Source organism: Leptosomus discolor, chromosome 1, assembly GCF_034619465.1.
Source record: "Leptosomus discolor isolate bLepDis1 chromosome 1, bLepDis1.hap2, whole genome shotgun sequence".
In the NCBI taxonomy this organism is placed as follows: domain Eukaryota; kingdom Metazoa; phylum Chordata; class Aves; order Leptosomiformes; family Leptosomidae; genus Leptosomus; species Leptosomus discolor.
The window spans coordinates 2,799,618-2,812,718 of NC_141391.1; the positions used below are offsets into that span (position 1 = coordinate 2,799,618).

At 49.0% G+C, this 13,101-nt stretch overlaps 1 protein-coding gene across 1 annotated transcript in view; it reads left to right on the forward strand.

Annotated features, from left to right (window-relative positions):
- The first annotated feature begins 665 nt into the window (after positions 1–665).
- The window catches only part of UVRAG (UV radiation resistance associated), a 98,865-nt gene continuing 86,429 nt past the window's right edge, over positions 666–13,101 (forward strand). Inside the window, exon 1 of the mRNA XM_086481634.1 lies at positions 666–746. Within this exon, the coding sequence (XP_086337760.1) occupies positions 666–746 (81 nt within the window). The remainder of the gene's footprint in view (positions 747–13,101) is intronic.

Here is a 13,101-nt window from a genome sequence, read left to right on the forward strand (position 1 = left end):
CGTGGGGCAGGTTGGGGGTGCCGTGAGGGTCCAGCCGAGGCACCGCACCCCCTCGGGGACCCCGGGCCCGGCCGCCTCCAGCGCGGCCCCTCAGCAAGGCCCGGGCGGCCCTCAGGGCCAGGCCGCTCCCTGTTGCCATGGCGACAAGCCCCCCCCCCCCCGCGCACCCACCCAGCAAAATATTTTCGTCCCACCACGTGATAAAAACATCTCCCCACACACGTGACGGCGGACGGGCGACGTCAATCCAAACCGCCTTCCCCCAATCATCAGCCGCTCCTTCGGGCGTCGTCCCGCCTTCCGGAAGTCGGCGCTCCAATCGGCGCCGGCTCCCGTTCCAACGGTTTGACAGAGGCCGAGGAGAGGAGCGTTGATTGGCGTTCCTTGCAGCCAGTAGCGTCTCAACGACGCCCCCGGGCTCCCGCCTCAGGGGACCGCTGGCCAATGAGCGAGCGGGATGCTCCTTCCCTCCCGCCCCCCGCCGCCCGCCCCCCCAGCACTGCGGTAATATGGCTCCGTAGCGAGCGGCCCGGGCCGGTGCTGCTGCCGCCATTAACCCCTGGGTGCCCGGTGGCGGCGGTCGGGGGGACGGAGGAGGAGGAGCGGCCCGCGGGGCTCCTGCGCAGACGCTGCAGGTGCTGCCCGGCCGTTGCCCTGCCGTGAGGATGAGCTCGGCCGCCGGCCCCGCCGCCTTACCCCCGGGCTCCGCCGCCCGGGCCTTGCATGTGGAGCTGCCCTCGCAGCAGGTACGGCGGGCCTCGGGGGAGGGGCGGCCCGCAGCGGAGGGGTGCCCCGAGGTGAAGGGGAGGGGATGCTCCGCGAGGTGTGGGGTGCCCCGAGGTGAAGAGGGGGTGCTCCTCCCCGAGGTGAAGAGGGGGTGCTGCTCCCCGAGGTGAAGGGGGGTGCTCCCGGAGGTGTGGGGTGCCCCTAGGTGAAGGGGTGCCGCTCCCCGAGGTGAAGAGGTGCCGCTCCCCGAGGTGTGGGGTGCCGCTCCCCGAGGTGAAGGGGGGTGCTCCCGGAGGTGTGGGGTGCCCCGAGGTGAAGGGGTGCCGCTCCCCGAGGTGAAGGGGTGCCGCTCCCCGAGGTGAAGAGGGGGTGCTCCCGGAGGTGTGGGGTGCGCCGAGGTGAAGGGGGGCTGTGGTCCCCGAGGTGAAGCGGGGTTGCTCCCCGAGGTGTGGGGTGCTGCTCCCCGAGGTGAAGGGGGGGTGCTCCCGGAGATGTGGGGCGCCCCGAGGTAAAGAGGCGCTCCCTGCGGTGTAAGGGGGAACTCCCTGAGGTATGAGGCCACCTGAGGCCGAGTCCCTGAGCAGATGGAAGGAGGATCCCCTGAGGCGAGGGGTTTTGAGCACCCTTCGCTTGGGCTGGCAGGAAGATGAGAGGGTGAGGTTCCCTTTGCATGGGGGCAGGGGGCTGTGCTTTTCTCCTGCCAGTACTGGAGAGTCAAGAGTGGGAGTTCCCTCTCTCCGAGAGGCTGCTTCTGTGCCCATAGTGGTGCTGGGGTGCAAACTGTGAAGCTGGGAGTTGCAGGGTAGGTAACACCCAGATAAACTGGCTTCCAGCTTGAGTAACTGGTGAGGGGGGAGCCACTGGGGTGCCCTGTCCTCTCCTGCTGTGTCTCTTAACAAGGTGGGGGGTTGAGCACGGATAAAACGTGCAATGTATTCTGAAAAGTGGTGAAATATTCCCTCCCCATCACATCCTTCCTTCAGCTAACTGTGTTTTTCCTGTTTGCTGATAGTTGGCGTTTGGTTTACTGGGCAACCGTCCCACGTTTTAATTTTGGAGAGCATTGGGAGCGACGTTAAGTGAGGAAGTCCAGGCTCCGCGAGAGGGTTTAGCAATCCGTATCAAACCGAGTCTGTGCCCTTTCCCCTCTTGCGTGCAGTGACTTGGGAGCTCAGGCAGTGGTGGAGGGGGCAATAATTACTTGGCAAAGGCACACTTTTCTTTAGAAATACTCTTAAGAAGTTTTGGTTCATTGCCTCGGAGCAGTCGACGTTATTAAGCAGTAGACATGCGATCTGAGTTACTTGAGCTGTGTGTTACCAGGTGTGAAAATGAAGAATTAACTAGGGAAAAATCAAGAGATGGCCACTCGAAATGGAGAGATAAGTGCTTCTCAGAGAAATGTGATTTACCAGACATCCACTTCAGGGCCAAGGGAAGGGAATGGAGATGGCTCTTGGCCACAGGAGCCGTGCGAGTATTGACCCTAGTCGGAGAGCAAGCACTTACTGTAAAATGTGGGCCTGTTCTGGGGTAATGGGCATAAGCATGAGCACTGCTTTGGGTGAACTTGACAGGGAGCAGTGGGTCGTTCAGGAGATCAAGTGTGGCCTTCTGCCTGCTAAATTTTTGGTTTTATTCTTTCCCAGGCTTGTGCAAGAATTGAGTGAATGCTGCAGGGAGAAGCCTCAGTTATTAGTCATTGGACTTGGGTTTGTGAAAGTGAGATCAAAACACAGGCTTTTTTTTTTTATAGGAGCAGAAGCTTTTGTAGGAGTTTGTAGGAGCAGCAACTGAATCATCAATTATAGGATGTTCCAGTCGTGTAAATATTTAGTTTAAGTCATGTAGGGTGCTTGTGTGCGTGCTGAGGAAACGTTAATTGTAGTGAGCGTAAGGCTGTGACAAAGTTGGAGGTGTTGTTTTGCTGTGTGCTCTGCGGATACGAGGACCACGTGTGGAGGTATCTGTATGCTGTGTCTGGGCTTGCAATCAAATCAAGAAGCTGTGGAGCTGCAGTGGAATACCCCGATAACAAATCGTCCTCCTGCACTGTATTATCTGAGCTTAAAGTCTGCTACTGAATTGCAAGATACCTTGAAGGGGCCAATCACCCTGGAGATACTTTACTGCAGAATCATGAAAAAGCATGGAAAAGTCATTCCAGTCCGTGGTACCACTTCTATAATGCAGAAATTTGGCTGATCAGAGTGTGCTGCTACGTAACACGGGGTAATTGTTTGCTACCTGCAGCACAGAAATCAACTCGGTGGTTTGTTTCCGTAGGCAATTTTCTCTAGAACACCTAGTGCTGCATTTTTTGACTGTAAGAATGAGAGTAAGACAGTCTGAGTCATGACTATAAATCTCTCTAAAGAGCAATTTCTCGAGTGTGAGTGCTTTCAATGACTGAAGTGACTTTTTTCCAACTGAAATGCTGAAGGTATAATTTGGGTTTAGTCTAGGTTTAATTATGTGAGTGGAATTCACATTGATTAGAAAACAAAGCTCCTACTCCTGGCACATTTGCAGGAATGAAAGGTCACGTCCCAAACCTTTTGCTGCTGTGACCACGTTTGTGTCAGACCGACGAACCTGTTCTTTAGCCTGTGTGTTGGTGACGGGGTGACCTGGCCTAAAAGTGCCTTTTGCTGTCGTACTCTACATTTCAAGTGGGAGAAATAGAAGATATGGCTGTAAAGAAATGCATCTGGTTAAGCATAAAATTCCAATTTGTCTCCCTAAGTAATTGTGCCGGGATATCGTTTTCGTTTGCTGGAAGAATAAGTCTGACAGACCTGAAAATGTGTGGTGAAATAATGACACTTGAAAAGCAGAGATTCTTTAGCATTATCTCTTCCTGGTCGCTCGAGGTGAGAAAGCCGGGGATGTCATGGTAACTTACAGATTTCTAAATGCTCCAGACAGACTTTTCAGTGCTGTCCTCCTAAGCAGCTCAAAGCCACGGGGGGGAGTGGGGGAGCCAAACCTTTCAGACTCTTACCTTCTAGGTGGAAAGGGTTGGACAGAGAAAGGCAGTCTTCCCCGAGAGCGCCGGTCACGCTGCAGTCAAATGATCTGTTGAATGTTAGCGTGCTAATTGCTGACCAAACCAGATGTCATGGGTGGTTGTCTAGAGACGGGGAAGCACATCTTCGTGGCCTCCAGCACTTCAAACTTTTGCTTTGTGCTGAAATCGAGACGTTTTTACTACCAATTCCAACATTAGAGAGACCGAAGCTTCTCGTGAACTGTGAGACAGTGTTTGAAGACCCTCAAACCTGAACTTGCACTGCGTGTGCTGTTGTACCGACAGCTGTACTGACGCACAGCTTGTCCTGAGTGATCAGCGAGTTGTGAGGAAGAAAAAGAACCCATACTCTTTTTTTTTTTTTTTGAAAAAACAAATGATTTGCAGTGAGTGTGTGGTTCAGGCATTGAGTGAGATCCATGTCTGTAGTCTGAAGCGTCCCTCTTGTCTGGATGGACGTCCCTCTTGTCTGGATGGACGTCCCTCTTGTCTGGATGGACGTCCCTCTTGTCTGGATGGACGTCCCTCTTGTCTGGATGGACGTCCCTCTTGTCTGGATGGACGTCCCTCTTGTCTGGATGGACAAGCAGGGTATGAATAAACTACAGGCATAATTGGTTTTGGGTGGGGTGGAGGAGGATCCCTCAGAAATAATGGCCAGAACCACTTTAGAAAATGACAGAAACGTGCCCTACTTTTTTTGTTGGGAGAAGGCAGATGTTGGGAGAAGGCAGATGTTGGGAGAAGGCAGATGTTGGGAGAAGGCAGATGTTGGGAGAAGGCAGATGTTGGGAGAAGGCAGATGTTGGGAGAAGGCAGATGTTGGGAGAAGGCAGATGTTGGGAGAAGGCAGATGTTGGGAGAAAAGCAAACAAACCCTAGTGTGGATTCCAGCGTGGTAGGTGAGTACTAAGTCGTATGTGTAACGGCTTAGCACTTCTGTGCCTTGGCTCCTTGTGAGGTGTTTTCAGCTGCTCGTTCCCAAGGGGCCTGGCGGAACACCCACTGCGGGGACAACGCTCGTCAGCATCTGGTCCTCTCGTCAGCGTGAGGTTGCATCTTCCCCGGTTACTGCCACCGGTGCTTGCCAGTTGGAAGTGAAGAAGTTTGGTCTGCTCGTGTTGCTGACTTCCACTGGCCTGAGTGATGAGCGGTTGCCAGAGGCTTTCTTCTGAAGACAGTCTGGGGCTTGCTTCCGAGTTATAGAGGGAAAACCAATACGTGATGTTTAGGCTGTACGTGAGGCAGCCAGATCACCTCTGTCTCTATCTGCTTTTTTTCCCCAGGAAAGGGTTCACCTCTTGGACCCGTGTTGTTGACACCTTGATGTAAGCCATTTTCTGCTCCCTGGAGACAGCCTGGGTAATGGGGGGAAAAAAAGCTGGATATTACAGATACGGGGGGATGCACTAGGAGCTGTACACAGATTTGGGTCTTTTCCACCAGAAGTTTCAGTTCCAGTTCAGTGTTGGTCAGCAGCCCTTCGGTATGCCCTGTGTAGGGGTGTCCAAGGTGGGTTTCCAAGATGAGCTGCTCCAAGACTTTGGATATATTGCGTGGGAGGGAGTTAGGTGTGCCCTGGTGGGTATGGACGTGGTGGTGAGAAGGGAAGGGGTAAAGTGTGCCGCTGTGCGCAGCCATGAATAGTGTGAGACCAAAGTCCAGGTGACCCAATATCTTCTACGTCTTCCAGTTCACAGATGTCTCTTGTCAGATGGTGAAAGTTTCTGTGGAAAGGAGCAGCAATGAGCTTTCAGCCACTGATGGCAGGTGTTTAGGGCAGAGCAAACTGTTAGTGAAACTTCCCAAGGACACTCTGTAGCCTCCGTTCACTTCCAGACTGGGATTCATAAAGAACCAGTTGGAGTTCGATGGGTTTTTAGGAGCAACGCTTAGCGAACACTGCTCCTGTGGCTTCCGTGCTAGCTTAGCTCTGGAGCAGTTCAGCTCGCATAACGTGGGGCCGAGGTTTGAGATGAGGGCAAGGGAGATGAGCTGGTTCCATGATGAGCCACGTGAGGCTTCCTTGCACTCTGAACTTCAGCGAACTGCGGAGAATCACATTTGTTTACGCTCAGTACCGATACAGACTTGTCAGACTAGATGCACGTTGGTCTCATGAAATCCATGTTGGCATTTCCAGTAGCCAGGTAAAAATACCATGTGGCCAGGATATGTTTTCTTCCATCCCACTGCTGCTCAAACAACGGGTTATCCCCATCCTAAACCTGTTTGGCAGGGAAGCGTCCTTTGTTTTGGATACTGCAGATGAAAATGTTACTTAGGAAGTGAAAAACTTCTTTCAGCCGAAGCTCTGGAGCAGACCCCTAAGTGGTAGGAAGAGAATGCCCAGAAATCTACTTCGAACATGAAACCACACTGTAATGTTTACCCTCCATGAACGGGTTGACTGCAATAAAGGGATTGAATTCAAAGACTCTGAATGTCCTTTTCAGGTTTATACTCTTATTCCATGATCTTTCCTATAAAGTTGATGACAAAACCTGAATATCTCCTTGAGGACCGTAGAAGGGAAGATTCTATCCATTCTGTGACATTTCTTGCCCAAGAAATCATTCCATTGAGCTACGTTCAAAGAAAGGATACAACATTTAACAGTCTCTGAGCTTTTGGGGGTTTGGTGATTGCACAAGCTTAGTGGACACGCTTCAGAACCTTGCGTTGCTGCCCTGTTTGAATGCGGGATGGAAAGGAAAGATGCTTTTTCTTTTGAAAGTACTTCTGGAAAGAACTTCCCAGAAAAAAAAAAAGTAGTAGCAGCTTGCAGGTACTTCTGGATTCCAATAATAAATAAAACCATATTTCAGCAGTTGGAAGCGACAATCTCGTTTAATCCAGTATCTTGAGTATATATCTAGCTATTTGAGGTGATCCAAGTGAGCAGAGGGAAAGCACCAGCAGAAGGATATGGGTGAATTAGAACAAGGTTAAGCTTCAGTAGTTACTCCCTTTAAAGGCACTCGTCCCCAGCAGCTTGGGTGAGGTGGCAGAAACGGGCGATTCGGAGTGCGCTGGCAAACGAGTTTGAGAGGCGTTGTGCGGGGGAGAGGTGAAGCAAGGGACTAGATCTTCAGCTCGAACTGTGTGAAAAGAGCGTCTTTTTTTGAAACAGTTTTGTGTGGCTGTTGTTACATATTCCACTGAGTAATATGAAAACAAAGGCTGACTCTTAAATATTTTGCTTCCTCTTTCCTACTAAGTGTGCTGGGGGAAATCAGAATAGCGGCTGGAAAGTGTCGCATTTGAATATTGCTTTCACTTCTCTTTGCCGTGCGCTGGCTTTAAAGTGCTGCTCCAGTGAAACACCCCAGTGCGAGTGTCGACCTGGTGATCTTGCACAGTCGTATCCGTGTCCAGCTGTATCAGTGTCTCCTATTTGTGGGTTTTCAGTGTGAAATTGTGGCTGTAGCCCAAAAGGTTGGCTGTTGATCTGGGGCTGGGTTTTTGCCACCTGCAGTGTGCTTCCCACCCCCTCCCCTCAAGGGGTGCGAGGGTGTTTTGCAGACTGAAGATTTCTTGATATGTTGAGAGAGAGAGAGACTGTTCTGTCCGCAGCTTTGACAGTAAATCAGTTTTGATGCTTTATTTAGAGGATCTGGGGGGGGTTGTTAGGGAATATCCTTAATTGAGTGAAGGAAAAGCCTTGGTAGCCGGTAACTAAAGACTTATTTATGAAGAGAGGCTTGCTGGTTTGCCCTTGGTTTGTCGTCCAGTCGTATGATAAACATTAAGATGCGTCACCTTATTAATTGGCGTATGGTGTTTGCTTGGGCAGCTTGGCACGTACTTAAAATCAAGTGGTTCTTTAAGGTGAAAAGTGCCTTTGCTTTGGTTTTGTTGATGCTTTATTCCATAAGGCCCTGTTTACGTTTGGGGTCCTTCCTTCTAAGCATCATCTTGTTTTCCATCGCTTAATTCCCAGGTCATTCCCACCGCTAATACGGACTAATACTCTCCTGCCTAAGGTGGTGTTAAGAGGCTTAAGGGACTTCTCTGAGCTGCTACAGGTATTTATGAGGGCGCTTGCACCCCTACGTTCTCTTTCCTACCCCATGGCATAGTTCCCGTGTTGTGTCAAAGAAGCAGTGCCAGTTTTGGTCTTTCATCTTGCAAGTTGAGTAAATATTTATTTGGACAAACTCGGAGGAAAGCATCAGTAAGGAAAGATGGTATTTCTAGCTGCTGCTTCTTAAAGGTCTTGGTTAGAGATGGAAAGGCTGCCGATCTGGTTCCTTGTTATTTGTGTCTTCTATAAACACCCGGCAAGAGGAGCTTTGTCTGGCCAGCCGTCAGGGCTTGTAAGATTTTTCTTAACCCCCAGTTAAGAGCCATATTTTAGGGTGTGCTGACAGTTTTTATTCTTGAGAGTTGTGGTGTTGGCCAGCCCGCTTGGTCTGTCGCTCTTGATGTTGTAGTGACCATAACCAAACACAGCTGTTGAAACAATACGCCGAAAGAACTTGTCCTGCATGGGCTTAGGGTTTTGCTTTTAAACCCTTCCTGCTAACATTACCCATCAGTAAATCCTACGTTTTGAGTCTCGTTTTGTCGCCAGTTAAATAACAGGCTCTGTCAGTCTTTCGGCAGAGGTGAGCACCAATTTTGGATGTAGAAAGAAGGACGAGGATGCAGAAGATCAGTGAAGAGTGCGAACAGCTTTGCACTGAATATCAGTTTTGGTCTTGGATATCTCGTTGGTTCTGAGCTCTAAAAAAGCAGTGTAGCTTTTCCACGTGGGATTTTGGTGTGCAAAGAGAAGATTTCTTGCTCCTGCTGAACAGTTACCACCCGTTCACGTCGTTGCTCTGAGGTAGAAGTTGAATTCTGAGTCGCTCCCCAGTGTGAATGCAGTTATTTAGTGAGGAAAGAGTTCAGTGGGCTAGCGAGTAAGAGGGGCTGCAGGGGAGGGTAGACCAAAGGACATAGCTGCCTTTTAAGAGTAATATATAGCTGTCTTAATTTTTTTCCCGATTACTGTGTAATTAGCTATCTTAGTTACTTTCTGATACTACTGTTGCTGTTTTAATTAACATTAAAGGAGCGGGTTGTGCCGTAGACTGATGTATTTTGTCAGGTACAACGTTGGCTTCACACGTTGAGTTCTTTAACTCTGGGTTGAGCTAACGAAGGGCTCTTTCGAAATTCAAGTAGCTGGAGAATAATTATACTTCTGCATGGGCCGTGTCAAGTAGAGAGATGTTCCTTATTCTTCCTCTTCTGCTTTCTCCTGGTACGAATTAGGGAAGATTTGATGCCTTTTCCGTGGGCTGACTGTCCTTGTTGAAACCCTCAGTACAGTGCAGAAACAGGAGGGGTTGTGGCAGAGTGTGGATGATTCAAAACCTGTGTTGAACCTTCATGTGTTCAGGTGAAAGCTTCCTAGGTGTTTTCTGTCGAAAGTGAACCTTTCAAAAGCCTTCCAGGTGCCCCAAGTGTAACGGAAAGGAAGCTCCTCGATTTAAGGAACCGTGAACTAAAATCCACAGTTGTGAAAACTTTGAGCCCACGTCGATGAAAGTAGTTTTGACTTTTCTTGGGGTCTTTTATTCTGGACACAGATTCAGCGTGTCTCGTTCCTTGCCTCCAACCTTTAGGAAAGTGAGGGGGGAAAGCGTCGCGTGTTTGTCGCATCTTCACAGGAAAAACTGCGGGTACCTTCCTACCGTGCGCCTTTGAAGTGGTGTTGGCCTTGGGCACGGTTCACAGCAGACGTAACCTTTTGGAGGAGGGTTGCCAGAAAGGAGCGAAGCCTTACAAAGGGAGACGAGTTACTGAACTGCTCTTGAATCCCATCACTCGACGCGAGGAGATTGAGATAGGGAAGGGTTGCGATTATAAGGAGATCCACAAGCAATTCCTTGCGCTAATGGTGGTTGTGTAGCTTGGAGGGCCTTGCTGCCTTCCAGCGTGTGCTGGAAGGACATTAAAATAGAATTCCAAAAATTCCTTACGCTGTGTCCTACAAAATTGCCTGTCAAGTGCTTCTGCTTCGCTTCTGAAGTCGATCTGAAGTCCTGCGTGGTTCTCTTGACTCTGAGCTGCCAAAAGCTGAACTGTGGAAACCTGTTTGATTACAAAACTTCTAAATAAATCTTCCAGCAGGTGTGTAAATTGGAGCACAAGCATTTTCTTGTCCTTCCTGTGGGTTTTAAGCAACAATGCATCTGGATAGTACCTAAACCTCCCACTGTACATGCCTTGGCTGTTAAAGGCTTTGCGCCCTGCAGCAGACTTGACCCAAACCTTCTGCAAGGTGTGGGTTTGTTTTTTTTTGTGGTGGAATGTATCAAATTGGAAAAGAAGGCAGCTTGAAAATTGATATAAAATTGAATTAAGTGTGCATTCTTGTCTACCGCTCGGCTGCCGAGGACTCGGATCACGAGTACAGCTAGGTGAAAGCAAGTGGTTAGTGAAAATCTGAGGAAGTAGGAAGCTGTAATAACGAGGTGTGGAGCAGTGCTGTGACAATAAATAATGCTTATGTTGACTAAATACTGTTCGTATTTAGATGGGTTTCTTTCTTAGAGCTAGAGCTTTTATGCTGCTGACCACCGTGAACTACAAAACACGCAGCCCTGTGGGTTTTTTTTATGACTTAATTATGACAAGTCTTCAGAGACCCAAATAGCTGCCCTTGCAAGCTCAGTTTTGTTAAGTTTGAAATAACTAGAATTGCTGTAGTAACGTTTGTGTCGCTGACTAATCTTTGCACCCTGCTTTAATGCTGAAATAGTTGGAAGGATTTTGCTTAAATTCTTCCAGAGCTACTGTGGGTCATAAAAAGCAAGGAAGCCAGGAAACTCATGGGAAAGCCAGGTAAAACCAGAATATGTACCAGCTTGTGCAGAGGTCAGAGCTGATCCTGACCCGAAAAGGATTTATGGAATATTCTCCCTCCAAACAGTCGGGAGGAGGGCAGCAGGCTGAAAATCAGGGATGAAGGCTATGTCTTGGTGTTTGTTTAAAAACTCTCTGATGGGTAGGATGCTCCGTTAAAGGCTGAGTAGGGGGAATTCGTGCTGAAGTCGTAGCCGGTGTTGTGAGTCCTGTGCAGGGTGTCTTCTGGAGGAAAAATGATGGCTTTTCAGGTCATGGGGCCTCTGTGCGAACCCGGAGCGGTGAGTTGCTTTTTGGCAACTTTGGGCTTTTTAAATAGATTCTGTAAATTGTGACTTTGCTTGTACAAGATGGATTCCCAGCCTTCTTAGGCTGGTTTGACAGTTGTCTTTACACTTCAAGCAGACGTTAAGTTGTTTGTGTGGTGGTGTTTTTTTTTCTTTTTCCACCCCTCTACTCATTCTTTGTTGAATGAGAAACGCTCCCTTGAACCTGGATGATACTTTGTGCTTTACATGGGTTATACAGGATGTCACCAGGGGTGATGGCATGGGGGTGGCGGGGGGGGAAGCCTATTTCCAATCCGGGCACAGATTTATAAAGATTGCTGACTGGCCAGTTGAATTGAAACTTCGTTCTGCAAGAGGTGTTCGAATCTACCGAGTTCTTTAAAAATCAGACGATTCGAACAGACTGTCTGAAACTTGCTCGTGGGCAGGGATGCAGCAGGGCCGCTGTCACGCCTGGGTTAACATCTGGAAGAGGTTTCGGCCGAACCCTGCTTTCGTGGAGGGGGCTATTTGACAGCATCTTGGGCAGCCGCTGCTGGAAGGAACTAAACCGCCTGCCTTAAGTTCAGATGCTCCTTTGACACCTTTGCAAGTTGATTTAACGTGTCAAAGTGCTAGTGTTTCTGCTGGGGGCAGGAATTCATGAATAGTTTTGCTGAAAGAGCCAGTGCTGAAGAGGGCAGACCGTGCAACTGGGAGAGAGGGTGGGAGGAGTCAGATGGGGGACGGAAAGAAGACAGAGCTCCCCCTTTTCCCAGCAGCAAGCCATTAGATCATCTCAGCTGCTAATAAAATGATAGCCTTCATGTGATAAAGAATAAGGCGAGGCTGTCGCCCATATTAATGGCCTGAGCTTCACCATTCATAGCTGGAGCCTGAGCTGGTAAGTGTGGTAGATCAGTGGTGAAAATAGAAAAATGATGTTTGGCTGTGGTCTCATCCGGCTTGGATATACTTATATTCTTGTTGTTTTTTTTTTTTTCTCAGGGTCATCAGGTTCTTGTAAGAGAATAATAATGTGGTTAAGATGGAAGAGGAGTTGGAAGTCTCTGTGTTTGTTTTTGCTATTCATTATGTGACCTTGAACAAATAGTTCTGAAATGCCGTGAATACTTCAGGCTGTTGTAGGTAGTCACTGTTCTCCTTGGGGTTCCACGAGCAGTCCAGACCTTTTGTTAACAGCAGCGCACTTCTCTCTCTTGTTTTGACTTACTGCCTCTTCTTCCCTTCCTCCCCTCTCCCCATCTCTGCAGGGATTTTTATCAATGGTACCAGATTGTTAGACAAAAAAAACCCAACAACCCAGTGAATAGCCTTGTCACTGCAGTTTCACTGCGGTTTCTCAGGCCTGGAGAGAAGCAAAGACTGGTGTCTGCGTTGGTTTAAGCCGTCAAGAAACTGCAGCGTTAAAAAAGCTTGCCTGCGCTGTCCTGCTTCTGTGGTGGGCGCATCTGTGCAGCTGCAGTGAGCTGAATGGGAGGAACTTACCCAAGTTTCGGACTAACTTCTCTTTTTGCCAGCTTTACCTTGGTTAAATTCTCTGACCCTCACCATGAGGCTGCAACAAATGCACAAGAAAACACTGTGTGGGATGGGAACAAGTGTCTAGATGCAGAAGGTGGTATTTTAGGCAGAGGTAGTGAAAGATTATGGTATCTTAGTGTTGAGGGAACTAAAGCGTGAAGGGACCAGGCAGTTTCAGTCTTTTGAACTCATAAGACTTGGTAGACTGTAGAGTTCTGGGATCATCTGGTGAAAAAGCAAAGTATTAACAAGGCGGTTGATCAAAATACTTTATTCTTTAGCAGCCTGACTTGTTTATGCCCTGTGGTAAATCTGGAGAGGTTCCCAGAAAGTCATTGAATGGGAACACTGGCTACCTTAAACAACTGATAATAGTTCTTCGGAATGATGAAAACCGAGTGCTTTGCTTAAATAGGAAAAAAAAGACCCCTGGCTTTTGAGGGAAGCTGGTCATTGCTGAGTGTCTCTCGCCGCCGTCCGTAGCAGCTCTGTCAAGATGCTGCCGTTGAGTCTCGGGAAGCCAGTTCTGTGGGATGTAACCTGGTGGTGGGCTCTGCTCTGCTGAGCTCTTCTGATCAGCCTTTCTCTATACCTTTGGCATGCGTATAACCTGGAGCATCTTTGCCTCCAGCAGGGTTTTTTAAAACAAAAGCTACTGCTCAGAATTTCTTC